The 18943-nt window shown below is 43.5% G+C and overlaps 1 protein-coding gene across 1 annotated transcript in view; it reads left to right on the top strand.

Moving 5' to 3' along the window:
* Positions 1 to 18943, top strand: part of FBN2 (fibrillin 2) — a 415749-nt gene that overhangs the window by 309259 nt on the left and 87547 nt on the right. The window contains exons 42-46 of the mRNA XM_075324675.1: positions 3257 to 3325; positions 3424 to 3549; positions 3856 to 3981; positions 8088 to 8213; positions 8504 to 8620. Coding sequence (XP_075180790.1) covers positions 3257 to 3325; positions 3424 to 3549; positions 3856 to 3981; positions 8088 to 8213; positions 8504 to 8620 — 564 coding nt within the window. The remainder of the gene's footprint in view (positions 1 to 3256; positions 3326 to 3423; positions 3550 to 3855; positions 3982 to 8087; positions 8214 to 8503; positions 8621 to 18943) is intronic.

Raw genomic sequence — 18943 nt, forward strand, 5'->3', positions numbered from 1 at the left:
TGTCTTAAGCAGGTGTCCATGAGGCGTCTTGAGTAGCTTATAGCTCGGTCCAGCCATATTGGCAAAATCTCTCTAAGAGGGAAAAGACGTGGAACTGCTTGAGGAGGAGAAAGTCTTCCAAGGACTGTGATGTGGTGCTAGGCTGGGTAGTGAAGGGAAGAAAAGGACTTATGGAGGTTGGAACAACTGAACTGAAGGTTGTATGCTCCTCTGTGACACTGAAACATGTAAGAAGATTTATGTCCACTTTCTAATGTACATTGGTGTTGACAAGTTTATGTTCAGTAAAATGACATTTTTTATGAACTTGTGGTCTCCCTCAATGAGCTGTGTACCATCTGGTCCTGGCCAGCCCAAACCATTGGCAACATGCAGCCTGCAAAGGCGTATCGCCTCCAGAATGCAACACCACACACCCAGCCAGGACTTCCATTTTCATGTAGCGTGCCGGGGTGCGGCAGACAAATACCTAGCCCACGACTACCACCCCGTGCCACATTACAATAGTACGGGAATTAGTGTCTTATGTTGTGATGGGCGTATACCAAATTTTCCCCGGAACCAACCTATTACGGAGGTTCCTGTTAATGGAACCCATATTGCAGTTCAAATGCCCAGTTCCTGTCAACCCAACCACGCAAGTATGTCCTGAGAATGGATGACGTATATTACTATGGGCGTGTGCCCCGCTTACCCTGGAAAACATCTCTTTACAGTTGTTCCTATTATTAGAACGCAGGCTGCAGTTCAATACAATATAAGTATATGTTTTCCACTAAACTATACTTGCAGCGGCCAATGCGGCATCTAGATGTTTAACGGAAATACCTGCAAGTTATAAGTATAATATTCTATTAGAAATGATCAAACATCATTTATTGTTTCCACACTGACGCTATATAATAATTTCGGTTATTGAAATACATAATGCAAAACACCTACCACAGTCATCCATATTACATAGTCAGATTTTGCACATAACCTATAGAATCTCCAATAATGGAAACAAGCATATGTCACCACCCCTACGGGTTAGTATAGTACATCCGCAACATTAGTATAACTTAATATATGTTCCTCCACCCCTGTGAATATCACGTATTCCTAAAATACAAAACTCCCCAACATCTCTATCGCCTTAAAGCCTTGCATCATGACCATGGCAATTTTTTAGTGGCGCATGAACCGCCGAGAGTCACAGTCAAGGCTAGTTCCCTGTTCTGGTTGATGTCGATAGCAGTGCAGCCCGTCTCCACAGCACTTGTGTCGTGGAGACAAAGAGCCAATGCGATGACATTTTTACCATTATGGAGGAACGGGCACCTGGGATTGCCGATGGTCATGCGCTCAAAAGCCATCTTAAATGAAGTCCCAATACTAACCATGGTCCTAAACACCTAACCTCCTCTTGTACATAACCTGTTATGATCTTAAAATTACAAAAAAAAATATATATATTTTTTTATAATTTTTTTTACATTTTTTTTATTACAATGTTTATTACAATTTTATGTAGAATATTTATCTGCTGAAGCGATGATTTAAAGCTGATTTGCAATCTTGTGTGGATCCCAGGGATAGTAACGTTCATTTTGTTAAAGTTGTCCTTATTCACGCTGGTCCTACTCCTTGTCACAATGATAATTGCCTCAACAAGAAGTAAATGGCACTTCCTCAGTGCTGATGATAATAGATGTAGGGGTGCGCTTCAGGTTCCAAGGCCTTTTGTCAATAGAAGAATACAAGGCACTCCCAAGATTGGCTGCAACGTGTGATTTATTTAATGTGCATAACAACAACAAAACGTTTTTGGTCCGTAGACCTTCCTCAGTAAGCACATTCGTGAAGAGGAGTTCAGCGTGGGTGATAAGCGCGGTGTCCACCGCCGCATGGAGGCTGCCACGCGGCGGTGGACACCGCGCTTATCACCCACACTGAACTCTTCTTCACGAATGTGCTTACTGAGGAAGGTCTACGGACCAAAAACGTTTTGTTGTTGTTATGCACATTAAATAAATCACATGTTGCAGCCAATCTTGGGAGTGCCTTGTATTCTTCTAATGATAATTGCCTCAACCAACAGAACCCTCTGAAGTGATTTTTAAAGCATCAGCACCCTACCAATTACATAAAGAGACCCACAGATAGGCCAAAAATATGTCACGTTTGGACAACCTCTATAAAGTGGGTCATACATGAATTTAAAATTGTATGAGCATCATGTGTATAGGACCCTGATTGTCCCCTAACAATAGATGTTGAGGAGAAAGGCACATTGGCACACTTTGCATTTCAACGTGTTTAATAATTTGTTCCCACATTGTCAACAGTGCACATTTGTCATGGAGTCAGGAAAAATATCTGTGAGCCAAATAAGTCTTCTGCTAACAGCTATAACCAGAGTATAGCTCTCTGGAGAAAGCTGAGAGATAAACATGAAGTTACAGCTATGGCTATATACATTTATTTGGATACACCTAAATAAAATGGGAATGGTTGGTGATATCAACTTCCTGTTTGTGGCTCATTAGTATATAGGAGGGGAGACATTTTTCAAGATGGGTGGTGACCATGGTGGCCATTTTGGAACCAACTTTATTTTTCCAATGAGAAGAGGGTTATGTAACACATCAAACTTATTGACAATTTCCAAGAAAAACAATGGTGTCCTTGGTTTTAACGTAACTTTATTCGTTTATTAGTTATTTACAATTTTATGACCAATTATAAAATGTGTTCAAAGTGCTGCCCATTGTGTTGGATTGTCAATGCAACCCTCTTCTCCCACTCTTGAAATACTAATAGCAACACTGCAAAGAAATGCTAGCACAGGCTTCTAGTATCCTTTTTTCAGATGCTTGTATCTTCACAGCATAGACAATTGCCTTCAGATGACCCCAAAGATAAAAGTCTACGGGAGTGAGATTGGGAAACCTTGGTGACCATTCAACTGGCCCACAATGACCAATCCACTTTCCAGAATACTGTTTATGTAGGAATGCTTGGACCTGACACCCATAATGTGGGTGTATCCAAATAAATGGACCGCCCTGTACTTTGTTTAGGAATTTACTAATTAAAAAACTACCAAACTAAATTTACAGGAGCAGAAAATTGAATAGAAATGCTCCAGAGAAAAGTAACGTGGTACACCATTTAAGTGTTTTCTACACTTTTAGATTAGTTATTGTATGAATTCTGCAAAAATAATAATAATCTTGTTTGTCATCTTTTTTCTCTCCTTTGATGTAAACAGTTAATTTTAGAAACCTTTGTGGAACAATCCCTGGATTTACCTTTGATATACATACTGGCAAAGCTGTAGGTAAGTTATCAAAATGGATTACCGGTATAAGGAAACTAGTCATAAACAGGTTATCATAATTCCGTATCCATTTCCATAATTCACCTTTTATTTTCTAGACATTGACGAATGTAAAGAGATCCCAGGAATCTGTGCGAATGGAGTATGCATCAACCAGATAGGCAGCTTCCGTTGTGAATGCCCAACAGGATTTAGCTACAATGATTTACTTTTAGTTTGTGAAGGTGAGTTCAGCGATGGGAGTTTCTTTGTATAGAAAGACCAAATATTAATATGTGTATCTAGAGTTCTGGTTTTTGTTCTATTGTCAGATTTATTTTGGGGGGTAGAAATTTAAGTTTCAGCAAAATCAGCGAATATTGTTTCAAGGTTTAATTTTCGTGTATAGCCCTAAAAGGGCTTCAATTTTAGGCGCATGGGCCATCTATCTTATATTCATTAGCTTTCTATTTCGGAAAAATATAAACTACATAATGAAAGGACATTTGTATTTGTGTCAGTACTAAATGTGGTATTATTTGAAATTTTAGACATTGATGAATGCTCCAGTGGTGATTATTTCTGCCAGAGAAATGCAGATTGCTTAAACAGTCCTGGGAGTTACCGCTGTGAATGTTCAGCTGGGTTTAAGCTTCTGCCCAACGGTGCTTGCATTGGTAAGGCACTGTTTTTATTCATTACTTCTTATGCAGTTGATGTAAAAATACATATTTTAAAAGACAAGGAAACATTATATCTTATACCTTAAGAACCTTTTTATTCCTATCCTTCGTTGAATATTTTAGTTAAAAGTATATGCGTTAGAAAGGGAAAAGTGAACACATTCTAAATATCTTATAGGGTAATCTACATCACATTTTCATAGCACTAGTGCAACTTTTTCTAATTTCCTACAAAATGATTCATACAGGATTCAGCTATGCACATTTCAAAGGGGGTATCCAAGAATGTGATAAATTAGTTTTGTCACATAACTCAAACTGTAGGTCATCCTAGTCATGTGCCAGGATGAGTTGTAGTCTGAAGAAACAGCTTGAGACATGTCTCTCAACTGACAGAAGAGTAGCATCGTAAACATACATTCCTCAGTGAGCAGCTGGAGAAGGGCTGTGATATGGGAAGAAATAAATCACCTCACCTATTGAGCACACATAAAAGAATGAAGCTAAAGAACAGAAAAAATCCTGTGATTTCAGTCAGTGACAAGATTTATTTCTTGCAATCTAAGAAAAAGACTGATGGCACATCCTACCTTTCTAATGTGAACAGGTAGAGACTGAACATGAAACATAATAACAAAGGAGACAGTTGCACACTGCAGTGCAAAGATATGTGGAACAATGAATATGGGAATATAGACTTGTATTGCTGCTATGAAAAAAACATGTAAAAGTTGACATACTTAGCACACAAAATTGGCTAGCTTTATATGAGCCCAACAACCAATGGCAAGGTGACCTCATTTTTGTTGGGTACCTATCAAAATAATGCCTCTCTTTGGGTTAAAAAAAGACTATAATTTATGGGCGGACAGGAACCTGCAAATGGAGAATTAAAATCGCCTAAGACATGGGAAGAAATAAATCATCTCGCCAACTGACCACACATGAAAGAATGAAGCTAAAGAACAGACAAAATCCTGTGATCTCAGTAAGTGACAAGATTTATTTCTTAACTGTTACAGCCCTACTACAACAGCTCACAGAGGTGTGTGTTTACAATACTACTCTTCTGTTAGTTGAGACAAACTATCTTTCTTTAGACTACAACCTGCCCTTACACGTGACTAGAACAGGCTTCAAATAGAATTATTGATGTGGGCAATTTTATCACATTGTTGGGGAACCCCTTTAAGTCTATATTAACATCAGCATAATGGCTTGAAGCCAATACCGCTCTACTGGATATTTTTAAAGCACATACTGTACTAGGCAAATTCTATCCTGTAAACTGCACTTTCCTTTACATCAAAATACTAAAAAGAATAATTGAAATGTAAATTAAACTGTATGTGAATGAAAATATTCTGTTGATGGCTTTCTCAAATCCTTTATTTTCTTCATGTAATCGCAGACAGACTCAATTATGTTAATATCAAGGCTCTGTAGGAGCCATATCATCACACAGGAAAACCTCATTCTTTATTACACTGAAGATACTCTAGTTCTTAATGACATTTTTCTACTTTTAGGGTCATTGTCAGTCTCAAAACAAATTTGCGGCCAATAAGACACGTCCTTGAAGGTATTGAATGATGGATAAATATCTCCCTGTATTTCTCATTGAGGAAGATTTTAATCTTGACCAATCTCCACCTATATTGATTGAGATACAGCTCCAACCTTGCAGTGATCCTCCACCATGGTTCTCTGTTGCCTACAGACACTCATTATTGTACCATTCTACAGTTTTTCCGTGAACAAAGTGCCTTCTGTTGCAGCCAAACATTTCAAATTTTAACTCATAAGTCCAAACCACCTGTTGCCATTTTTCTGCACCCCTGTTCTTCTGTTGTAGTTGGCCTTGTTTCCATCTCAAAGGCATTTTGCCACAATTATTCCATGAAGGCCACCTTTGGTCACATGTCTCCGAACAGTAGATGGGTGTAGCTGGGTCACAGTGCTCAATGTTTCCGATTTCTTGGGTGTCCTCAATGCTCAATGCTCAATCTAGCATGCAGCACCATCAGGGAGGCAGCTAATTGGCTCCAAATTTTCAGTGCAAAGAAGATCTAGTAGTCCTGGAAGTGATGTATTGGTCACCAACTAGCCTTGATCTCAACATTGTCTGTCTGGGATTACGTGAAGAGATGGAAGTATTCAAGCAAGCCTACATCCACAAAAGATCTATAATTAGTTCTCCAAGATGTAGGGAACAACTACTCCGCCATGTTCCTTCAAAATCTGTGTCGAGTGTATGCTTTGCAAATGTAATGATGCTTCGAGGTTGCCTTGAAGGAAAATTATTTGATTTAGGTCCTTCTCTTCTTTTCATTCAGCTTTCATTTTGACAATTGATAAAAATTAAGTATTAACTTTTTTCTTTTTTAAAGTGTCCTCATGCTTTGAAGCACTTTCTACATATACTGTATATACAGTATATATACAAATATATATATATGTTTATATTTATACATTTTTCTATAGAGGTTTGGGATACTTGGTTTTCAGGTGAAATTTATGGAAAACGTAAAAAGATCATGCTATGGTGATATTTTATCACAAATGAAGGGCATTTAAGTAAAAGCATGTAATCGTAATTTCCTCATCTCAAACAATTAATTGAAACCAAACCCAATAACAGTGGTGAGTTTACCCCCCAACACATGTCAGTGTCTCAATAACTTTTTCTTGTGCCTTTGAGCATCAATTACAGCTGACAGCGGTGTCTCCTGCTGTTAACATAATCTGCTGAGGCATGGTATCCTACTGTTCTTTAAGGGTGGTTCTCAGGTCATTAAAGTTCTGGGATATAGAGTTATAAGCCTCTATACAGCAAATCAGCCGATACCATAGGTTTTCTTTGGGATTCAGGTCTGGAGAAAGTGCAGGCCACTCCATTGAGGTACTCCAGTCTCCAGCAGCTATTCCTAAATGATGCAACCGCGATGAGCTGGAGCATTGTCATCCATGAAGATGAAATTAGGTCTGTGTTTTTTATGCAGAGGCACAATGACTGGTTTAATGATGGTACTCAAGTAGTAAGGGCTTTTCATGGACAATTCACAAAGTGTAGGGCAGTTCTGTATTAACTAGACACACCTGCCCACATTGTAACACCACCAACAACAAAGGCTCATCTGGTGAGAACAGTGTCTGTTACATAGTGCTCTCTTTGATATCGCCAACTTCATTGGCAGCCATAATTTCTGCTCATCATGAATAGACTTTCATAGTTGAACAGCACTGAGGTCCAATGGTCCCTCATCCTGTACCTAGTGATGTTGTCAAATACTCTTCTATGCAGAACATGCTAATGTAAATGGTTTTAAATGTTCTGATTAGACACTTGAGTTCCTCTCACCTCTCTTACTTGTGCCTGGAGCTGTGTGGCATTCTTCATACAGTTCTGAAGAGCATTATTTACAATGAAAGGGTCATCAGTGTAGGATGTGGCCAAAGGACATCCACTTCTATGCCTTTATGTGACTTTTGCAGTCTCTCTGTAACCCTGTTGCAACTTCCTGATGACACTCTGCGATACTCTAAACTCGCAATAGCAAGTTACTGTTGATTCATTGTTAGGTGTCGTCTTCGTCTCATGATGTCAAAATGTGTCCAGCACGATGAAGCAGACTGTTTAAATACCAATTCTAATTGAACCCCAAAATGTATTAGCCATTAGGCTTCTTGTTAGAGAACAGCAAGTTGTGCAAAAAGTACTGAATCATTGAACAGTTGGACATGTGCATTCAAAAGTCTAGAGAAGGTCCCATTAAGTTCACCTGAAAAGGTTAGAGGGCATTTAGGATCTTCCTGAAAGTTCACCTGCAAGCCAAATATCCCTAACATTATATTAAGATTTAGATATGCAAAGAAACTCTTAAAAATGATGTGATAATATTATCATACTGACAGAATAAATCCCGGCTTTAGCTCTTTACATAGCTCTTGTGTTTGTAGGAATCATTCACAGTAAAGTCAACATTTCATTTCCATTGCATTTGCATAGTTTTTCTTCCATGAGTTCATGTAACTTTGAGGGTTGCATCAGTAATCTAATGGTTTTTAACATGTGTTTTTCATGTATATCCATTTTACAGATCGCAATGAATGCCTGGAAATTCCCAATGTTTGCAGTCATGGCACATGTGAGGACACGCTTGGCAGTTATCGCTGCGTATGCAACAATGGCTTCAAAGCTTCTCAAGATAGGACTATGTGCATGGGTAACTTTTTTGTATATACGTCTTACATCATATTTCTGGGCCCATAGAGTAGCAAAAGGATATTGTCATCCATAATTTAAAAAAAACGTGAATTTGTGACTATTGGCATTTTAAGTGCACCCAGCGGCAGCCTAGTAGTAGACATTTTATAGAGTCAGTTATTATTGGGCTACAATTGCTTTCATGTTAGCCAACCAGCATTTATGAAAAACTATCCAGCTGTCACCAACATGACTTGAACCCAATCAGGAAGAATGTTTCCTCCTGTTTCATGTGTATCTCTTTGGCAGATATTGATGAATGTGAGCGTCAGCCATGCGGAAATGGGACTTGTAAAAACACCGTGGGATCATATAACTGTCTCTGCTATCCTGGATTCGAGCTTACTCATAATAACGACTGCATGGGTAAGGTCTCTTTTATATTACTGTTTCTGAGTAGCTGTAATGGCGCCCTGATGGATTTTTATGGGAATAAAGTTAGCCATAGCAATTGATAGGCTTCTAGAAGAATCTGTAAAAAATATGCAAGGCTTTGAATGGAGAGACATAAGATTTATGAAACCCTATACAGGTTTGGCTGTCATCTTATGTATATATCAGCCTTAAACTTTGTATCCCCGATCCTGATTCCCGATTTGAAGATTGAATTTAACTGACACTGAGAAATTTAGCTACGAGGATGAGACAAATAATAAAGGGTAGATCTTGAAATATACCTGTAAATCCTAAATCTTCTTTAAACTACAACCTAAAGCCTACATTGGTAGAAAACATGGTCGAATTAATTATATGCCTTAAGGGTGCTTTACACGCTGCTGATCTCATTAGCGATGTGACACGTCAGATCACAGATGCGATTTTAAGAGATCGCACATATGGTAGGTCGTTTTTGTAGCGCCGGTCACATGTGCAATCTCGGCAGATCGCCTCTGCGATCTGGCGTGTCACATCGCTAATGAGATCACTAGCGATGTCACAACGTGTAAAGCTCCCTTTAATCTCATCTAAATGCTTTTAGTTAGGGAAGTACTAATTATAACTTTTTTATTGTTGTCTATATGGGGTTCACCAAATGTAAAACACTGGAATTACAAACAGCTCCTCTTAACAAAGTGAAATCATTGAACAGGTACACATCTGTAACTATAAATACAATATCACAGGTGGGCTTGCACAACCTCAAATGAAATGCTATGGTAAAAATTTGCAGTAGTTTTGATAAAAATCACTGTTTTATCTGAGGAGCAAAGGATAACAATGTTTTAAACTTTTGAGTTTCAGGTTCCATATCTCACCGTCCACTGCAGCTTTAAGCATGCGACTACCTTAATTTTATATACAATCCTCTTGGCTATCTCATACATAAATTTGACTTATTTAGTATGTCATTAGTGATGCAGATTCTTGTCATGTCACTGCATTGTTACTGTTTTGCCCCTAAAAATCTAAATTTGACTTTTTATTATTTTGGAAGTATTTTCTAAATCTACCTTTAACTTTCAACACTGCCTGAGGCCTTTCTGGACATGCTCTTGATCAGATTCAAGCATGTCTCCATGGAAATATGATCCTAAGTCTCTTCTACACATTACCGATGTTAGTGCATACTGGTTGACTCACTTGGGAATGTATACAGCTTTTTCTTCACCTCTTCCCACAACTGTTCAATTGGGTTGAGGTCTGGGGACTGTGGTGAGCCAATCCAGAACCTTTATTGCATTGTCACTGAATCATTTTTTTGTTAGGGCATTGTCCTGCTGGAAAACTATAAATAATAATAATATTTCTTTAGCGCCAACATATTCTGCAGCGCTTTACAATTCAGGAGGATCATATACAAACAAATAGTTCTAGAAAATACAATAATTAGAGGGGAAAAAAAGACAACCATGCTCGTGAGAGCTTACAATCTACAATGAGATGGGGGGTCAAGGTACAAGTGCTTTATTTACAATGACAATCCAGCCATCTCAAGGAAATTGGGGATAGATAATGGCTGCCTGGACCAGTTGGCCAGAACCTTGAGATGCATTTGGGTGCCATGCAGTTTGACGTGGGGCTATGTTCTGAGAAGGTGTGAAGGGACTATGAATTTAGTTCGGCTATGTTGTCCTTTTCATACAAAAGTACTCAAAGTAACTCATCTTGTAGGAAATTCACATACAGCTGAGCACTGAGACCACTATCGATTCTGTTGAATTATCCAAAGTCTTTAGCGGTGAAACAGCCCATATCCTCAGGCTACCGCCACGGAATTTAGTAGTTCGATTTCTCTATCCATTAGCCCAATTTTTACCTTGTTTCTTTCAGACCCATTTGCACACATCAGAGCCTAGTCAATTGACTTTTGTCTCATCACACCAAATCACCCGTTTCCATTCTTCTACTGTTCATTTATCATTTTTTTTTCAAACTTGAGTCGATACTTCTTATGATAAAAGAGAAGTCGAGGCTTTCTTTATCGTTCCTATGGGAGACCCAGACCATGGGTGTTTAGCTTCTGCCTCCAGAGGACACACAAAGTACTACACTTAAAAGTGTAGCTCCTCCCTCTGAGCTTATACACCCCCTGGAGAACCAGATCTAGCCAGTTTATCGCTTTGTGTCAGGAGGCATACATCCACACATGCATTCTCATGTGATTTTTTGATTTTTGGAAAGAGTTTGAAGAAAAGCGGGTCCAAGTCTGGACTCCCGGCATGTCCCTTCTCACCCCACTGTGTCAGCGGTGTTGTTAAGGTTGATTTCCAGGGCTGGAGCCTTACATGCCGTGCTCCTTCACCATCCCTCCTGGGCTCTGGCTTGAAGTGGGAGCCAGCACGGTCTCCATGCTTGGCAGGAGACCGGTCTCCATCCGCAGCCCTTCAGGACCCTGCCGGACCGGAGCACTCATCCCCAGGGACTTGGAACCCTGCGTCTCAGCAAGCTAAGTACCTGAGACATTTATATATGGGGGTCCCTGTACTTTATTGTTGTGGGAGAGTGTGCTGAGTGTGTTTTATGACATTTCCGGCGGGTTCTCTGGCTGTCGCCTGAGAACCGCGCCGATGGTGACTGCATGCCGGCCGCGCCGCTCAAATTTAGGCCCCGGCTTCGCCGGAGGCCTAGTTCGGTTTCACTGCCCTCGCATGTCACTCATGCAGAGGGACAGGCTCGGCTCCGCCCGGCGGCCGTTCTGGACACTCCCCACTGCTAGGGGCGTCCCTCCTCCACGGCAGGTCTCTATAGCCCTCCAGTTCCCGCTCCTCAGAGCAAGTCCCACCCCCTCTCTTCGCTCCGGCGGCCATTTTCTCAGCGTTCTCTCTGCAAGCGCTGGTCTGCAGCATCTCTGCTGAGTTGCTGTGCTTGGGGGTCCGGGCTTCGGGATCTGGAGGGCACACAACACCGCTCCAGCGGTCTGGTAAGCCACAACCGGTCTCCGGTTGTGGACCTCTGATTATACTCTCTGGGGTTCATTCTCTGGCAGAGCCCCCACTCCAGCAGCATGTCTCACACGAGGAGCAAGGCTCCAAAGCTGTATTCAGTATGCACTGCATGAAAGCTACTGCTGCCTGAACCGAGCATATTCCCACATTGTGATGCCTGCTCTAACCTGGCGGTGCCTCAGCCTGGAGTCTCACCCCCAGTGGTCTCTCAGGCTGCTCCTGCTCCTGTGGCTGAACCCCCGGCCTGGGTAGAATCCTTTTCTAGGTCTATCTCCCAGTCTTTTGCTGACTCCATGGGACTTCTGTCCAGGACTTTGCTGAACATGCATCAGCCCCTTTCACAGGGTGCCTCTGCTGCTAGGGGTCTCCCAGGACCGGAGCTCACAGAGGATTCATCATCTGGTCCCAGATCCCGTCCTTCTAAGAAGAGACGCAGGGTTCCCTCTCCTTCCTCGTCCCGCGGCTCTGATTCAGGAGCTGACTCGCAGGACGAGGAGGATGCCTTTACGGGGGGCTCGGAGGTTAACTCCATGTGCCCCATTGATCTGTCCGAAAGTGACTCAGATGTTAGTGATTTGATTGCGTCCATTAATTCTGTACTGGATCTCAATCCGCCAGTATCAGAGGAGCAACCCTCTCTGGCAGAAAAGCACCAGTTTACCTCGCCTAAGAGAGCAAAGAGTGTGTTATTTAACCACTCCAGTTTTCAGGCCGCTGTGACCAAGCCCAGGGCCTGTCCTGACAAACGCTTGCCAAAGCGTGGTTCTGATGACCGCTTTCCCTTTCCACCTGAGGTGGTCAAGGAGTGGGCTCATTCTCCAAAGGTAGACCCCCCGGTGTCTAGACTCTCAGCCCGGACCGTTGTATCGGTGGCTGATGGCACCTCTCTGAAGGATTCCACTGACCGCCAGATTGATCTTCTGGCCAAATCCATATATGAAGCAGTGGGGGCTTCGTTCTCCCTGACTTTTGCAGCAGTGTGGGCTCTCAAAGCCATCACTGCTTCTCTAGAGGGGATGCATTCCCTCGCCAGGGAATCTATGCCCGAAATGGTTTCCTTAACTTCCCAAGCTTCGGCTTTTTCGTCCTATGCCATGTCTGCCATGCTGGAAGCTTCTCACCGCGGTGGCTTCGGCTAATTCCCTCGCTATCCGCAGGATCTTGTGGCTTCGAGAGTGGAAGGCAGATGCTTCTTCAAAGAAGTACCTTGCTGGGCTCCCTTTTGCTGGGTCCCGGCTGTTCGGTGAACAGCTGGATGAAATTATCAATGAAGCTACTGGCGGGAAAAGTACTTCCATGCCACAAACCAAAACCAGGAAACCTGTCCAGGGCAGGAATCAGTCGAGGTTTCGTTCCTTTCGTTCCTCCAACTGGTCCTCCTCTAAGCCCTCGGCCTCGTCCACTAACTCAGCCAAGGACCAGAAATCCAACTGGCGCCCAAAAGCGCGTCCACAAAAGACCGCAGGTGCTGCTGCCACTAAGGCAGTCTCCTCTTGACTGTCTGTCCGCGCCAGCAACGTCCTTAGTCGGTGGCAGGCTCTCCCACTTTGGCGACGCGTGGTTTCAACACGTCTCCGATCAGTGGGTAAGGGATATCATCTCCCACGGCTACAGGATAGAATTTTCTTCCAGTCCGCCAAACAGATTTTTTCTCTCAACTCCCCCCTGCTCCAAGGCCGCCGCCTTCTCACAGGCCGTGGCATCCTTGCAGGCCAACAGAGTAATTGTACCGGTTCCCGCCCGGGAACGGTTCAGAGGTTTCTACTCAAATCTCTTCCTAGTCCCCAAAAAGGACGGCTCCTTCCGGCCCATCCTGGATCTCAAGCTTCTCAACAAGCATGTTCAGGTGCGGCATTTTCGCATGGAGTCTCTGCGATCAGTCATTGCCTCAATGACCCAAGGGGATTTCCTGGCATCCATCGACATCAGAGATGCCTATCTGCATGTGCCAATTGCAGTTTCACACCAGCGTTGGCTACGTTTTGCAATCGGAGAGGAACATTTCCAATTCGTGGCTCTCCCCTTCGGGTTGGCCACAGCTCCTCGGGTATTCACCAAGGTCATGGCAGCAGTGATTGCGGTCCTGCACCTACAGGGGTTGGCAGTGATCCCTTACCTGGATGACCTTCTGGTAAAGGCTTCATCCAGCGTGGACTGTCAGCCGAGTGTCTCGCTCACGCTCGCCACTCTAGCCCAATTCGGGTGGCTTGTCAATCTTCCCAAGTCCACTCTGACTCCGACCCAGAGTCTCACGTACCTAGGGATGCAGTTCGAGACTTTGCCGGCACTTGTGAAGTTGCCCTTAGTCAAACAGCAGTCCCTCCAACTGGCGGTGCGCTCTCTGCTGAGGCCCCGCCGTTATTCCCTCAGGCGCCTGATACAGGTGCTGGGTCAGATGGTGGCGTCAATGGAGGCTGTTCACTTTGCCCAGTTCCATCTGCGTCCCCTGCAGCTGGACATTCTCCGCTGCTGGGACAAGCGGCCTTCCTCCTTGCACAGGTTAGTGGCTCTGTCGCCACAGACCAGGAGCTCTCTTCAGTGGTGGCTTCGGCCCCTCTCTCTGTCCCAGGGGCGCTCCTTTCTGGTCCCGTCCTGGGTGATCCTCACCACGGATGCCAGTCTATCCGGCTGGGGAGCGGTATGTCTCCACCACCGAGCGCAGGGCACTTGGACTCCGTCCGAATCAGCCCTTTCGATCAATGTCCTGGAAACCAGAGCCGTGTTTCTGGCTCTCCTAGCTTTTCACCATCTGCTGGCGGGCAGGCACATCCGAGTCCAGTCGGACAACGCGACATCCTTCAATGGCAGAGGACTCCAAGTCCACCATATCCGCAGTCCACATCCCAGGCATGGAAAACTGGGAGGCAGATTATCTCAGCCGTCAAACCGTGGACAGTGGCGAGTGGTCCCTGCACCCGGCAGTTTTTCAGTCAATCTGCCGCAAATGGGGCACTCCGGACGTGGACCTAATGGCATCCCATCACAACAACAAAGTTCCCGTTTACGTGGCTCGCTCCCACGATCCTCAGGCATTCGCCGCGGATGCTCTGGTCCAAGACTGGTCCCAGTTTCGTCTGTCCTACGTGTTTCCCCCTCTAGCTCTCTTGCCCAGAGTCCTGCGCAAGATCAGAATGGAGGGCCGTCGAGTCATTCTCATTGCTCCGGACTGGCCCAGGCGAGCTTGGTACCCAGACCTGCTCCTTCTGTCCGTAGAGGTACCGTGGCATCTTCCGGACCGTCCAGACCTTCTCTCACAAGGTCCGTTTTTCAGCCAGAATTCTGCGGCTCTCAAATTGACGGCGTGGCTCTTGAGTCCTGGATCTTGACGGCTTCTGGTATCACTCCTGAAGTCATCTCCACTATGACTCGGGCCCGTAAGTCTTCCTCCGCCAAGATCTATCACAGGACTTGGAAAATGTTCCTGTCTTGGTGTCGCTCTTCCGGCCATCCTCCTTGGCCTTTTTCCTTGCCGACCCTTCTGTCCTTTCTACAGTCCGGTCTGCAGCTGGGACTGTCCGTCAACTCTCTCAAGGGACAAGTCTCAGCTCTGTCAGTGCTGTTCCAGCGGCGTCTCGCCTGGCTGGCTCAGGTCCGCACCTTCATGCAGGGCGCATCTCACATCATTCCGCCTTACCGGCGGCCCTTGGATCCCTGGGACCTCAATTTGGTTCTCACGGTTTTGCAGAAACCCCCCTTTGAGCCTCTTAGGGAGGTTTCTTTGTTTCGGCTTTCACAGAAAGTGGTCTTTCTAGTGGCCATAACTTCCCTCAGGAGAGTCTCCGATTTGGTTGCGCTCTCTTCGGAGTCACCTTTTTTCGTTTTTCATCAAGACAAGGTGGTTCTTCGTCCGACTCCGGACTTTCTTCCTAAGGTGGTCTCTCCTTTCCACCTTAACCAGGACATTACCCTACCTTCCTTTTGTCCGGCTCCTGTTCATCGCTTTGAAAAAGCGCTGCATACCCTAGACCTGGTGTGTGCTCTCCGGATCTATCTGTCTCGCACCGTTGCTCTTAGGCGGTGCACTTCTCTTTTTGTGCTAACCACAGGTCGGCGCAAGGGCCTCTCTGCTTCTAAGCCGACCTTAGCCCGTTGGATTAGGTCGACCATTTCGGACGCCTACCAGTGTTCTCAGGTGCCTCCCCCACCGGGGATCAAGGCACACTCGACCAGAGCTGTCGGTGCCTCTTGGGCTTTCAGGCACCAGGCTACGGCTCAACAAGTCTGTCAGGCTGCCACTTGGACTAGCCTGTATACCTTTTCGAAGCACTACCAAGTGCATGCTCATGCTTCGGCAGATGCGAGCTTGGGCAGACGCATCCTTCAGGCGGCTGTCTCCCATTTGTGAAGTTAGGTTCTGCCTACTTCTTAGTTTTTCTGTTTATTTCCCACCCATGGACTGCTTTGAGACGTCCCATGGTCTGGGTCTCCCATATGAACGATAAAGAAAAAGAGAATTTTGTTTACTTACCGTAAATTATTTTTCTTATAGTTCCGTATTGGGAGACCCAGCTCCCTCCCTGTTGCCTGTTGGCAATTTCTTGTTCCGCGTGTTTTCACCGGCTGTTGTTGATGACAGAGTCTCCGGTTGTTCCGGTTTTTGCTCTGTTTTTACTTGTGGGTGGCTATTCTCCTTCAGCTTTTGCACTAAACTGGCTAGATCTGGTTCTCCATGGGGTGTATAAGCTCAGAGGGAGGAGCTACACTTTTAAGTGTAGTACTTTGTGTGTCCTCGGGAGGCAGAAGCTAAACACCCATGGTCTGGGTCTCCCAATACGGAACTATAAGAAAAAGAATTTACGGTAAGTAAACAAAATTCTCTTTTTTTCACCTTTTTTCGGGCCAAAATTCCAGTCTTGTGTAATATGTCATACAGAGCACATATGGATATCTGTGATCTCACCATTACGAATCATATGAACCACTTCCAGTGCAATATTTGTCGCACCAGAATTGATAGACCTTGTGATGAGCCAACTTCTGGACTTCAATATTTTTCCTGGACATCAACTTCTTGGCTTTTCAATTAATGGACAAACTTCATTTCGGATTCTACTAACTGTTATGGCACTCACATGATGCAGTTTGGCAGTTTTCTTGACCGCTAATGATGAACTGGATGATGTTGTTTCTCTTTTTTCTTTTTCTTGGGAACTCTCACTCATTTCACTTGGAAATCAACCTAATAAAACATTGAACTATTAGGGAATGTGAGAATAGGTTGTAATTTGTAGTATACAGGAGGAAAAAGATTTTTCCAACATCAGGAGCTAAACAGTAACAATGGAGTGACAAAACAAGAATCTGCATAACAAATCATATGCAAAGTAGTTGCAAATCAAATTTATGTATGAGATACCAAAAGATGATTGCCTATAAAATGAAAGTCGTCTCACACTCAAAGCTGTAGAGGATGATGAGAGATGGAGCCTGAAAGTCAAAAGTCCAAAACACTGTTACCCTTTTACTCGTCAGTGTAGAGCTACCAGTCCTCTGAATTATGAGCTCTATATAACTCCACCCCTACCATTGATTTTCACCTTTCTTCTTATGCACAGTATACACAGAAAGCTGCCAATCAGGGGCAATGTTATACAGAGATTATAAACATAGAGGACTATATGGCAGCTGGTTTATTAGTCCTCTAGTAATAATCTCCTGCTGATAAAATATTGATCAAAATTTTATGAAAGCTGCAGCAAGCAGCAAAATAAGTGACACACCGCTGGAATCAGGGTCTCCATCTCTACATTATGCTGCTCTCAGATTATGTGGAAAAAACATGGTGACTGATTTCCTCTAACTTGATTCTAGGCGCTTATACTCTGACTTGACCAAAGAAGAATATTTATGGAATATCTTTTCCCATCTAAGAGGGGAAAAGGCTTCTTGTGCAGATCCTTTTGCTTTATATCTGCTCATCTAAAAGCTATTTCTCTGGTGCCAACACAGTCAACATATAGAGCTGCACTTGAAGCTACACGTGTAGTCTCTGTTCAAATAGTTTGAGAGTGTATGGCGGTATTCTCCCTGTGATGAATGGATCTTGGGGAGAATACCTCATTACTCAGGGAAGTCAGACTGAAGGCATTACCTTGCCGTACCGACCACAACCCCAAACCCCCTTTCCCGACTTCTTAACCTAAAATTAATACACAAAGACTGTGTGACATTGGATGTAAAAGAACACAGCAGCCCCGTTTATTAACTAACAACAAACAATCAATAACCTTTATATACAGTACATAAATATAGAAATAACTCGATAGTAACATAACCACCAGAAGAGGAGGGGAGTAAGCGAAGGTTCCCGTTGTACTTGATTGCAAGACCAGCTCCCCAACGTTCCCCACAGCCGCACCACTCAAGGACACCCAGCCAAGTGTTGCCTAACAAATGTCCTATTGGGACCCAGCCCAGCAGGGACCCACATTAACCAACCGTACCATTGCACCACCAGGTGTAACCCATTCCTGCCTTCGGTCCCCTCCCGCTTTTTGTGCAATCCGCCAACATCAAATACCCCCCTCCTTTCCACCTCCCGCTGTGACAAAGTCAAATTAGGGCGGGTGGAAGGGACGATTTCAGATATCAGGTATCGAATGACCCTGCCCTATTTACTACCGTACAACTGCCCTCTCCTTGACCAATAGCAGGGCTCCACAACTCCTATAGCCTCACCTTCCAATTTTCTCACACAAAGTGCATTCACACCTTAATCCCTTGCTATATCCTCAGGCCTAGCATCCATCCTTAGTCATATTGCCCTCCCGTAAGCCGCTTTGGGGCAGGCAGTCCAGTGCTGTGTATATATATGATAATATCATATATATATATATATATATATATATATATATATAGATATATATATATAGATATATATCTATATCTATATATATATATATATATAAGAATACATATATATACATTTATATATCTCGAGTCTGCTGAAGCACTGCACATACCATATACAGTATATTGTACCTCTACATGTAAGTGGAGGGATATGGAAATGCAGTATAGGGGATTGGGCACCTTAACAGGACTCAGTTACTGATCCATACAAATTGATGTGTGCATGAGAAAGTAATTATATCAAACTATTGTAAACTGTACCTGTATAGCCGGATTTTTTTTCTTGTAGTTTTACAGTAGTTATACAGTAGTTAGTAATGATCAAGTATAGACAACGAGGGGATCAAATACTGTAAAATCTTCAGATCTGCTTTAAGGTATCCTGTAAGGAATTACAAATGTAACAATAGTGTAATTTAATGCTATTGATAAAAATATGCACAGTAGTAAT

Source organism: Anomaloglossus baeobatrachus, chromosome 1 (genome assembly GCF_048569485.1).
Source record: "Anomaloglossus baeobatrachus isolate aAnoBae1 chromosome 1, aAnoBae1.hap1, whole genome shotgun sequence".
In the NCBI taxonomy this organism is placed as follows: Eukaryota; Metazoa; Chordata; class Amphibia; order Anura; family Aromobatidae; genus Anomaloglossus; species Anomaloglossus baeobatrachus.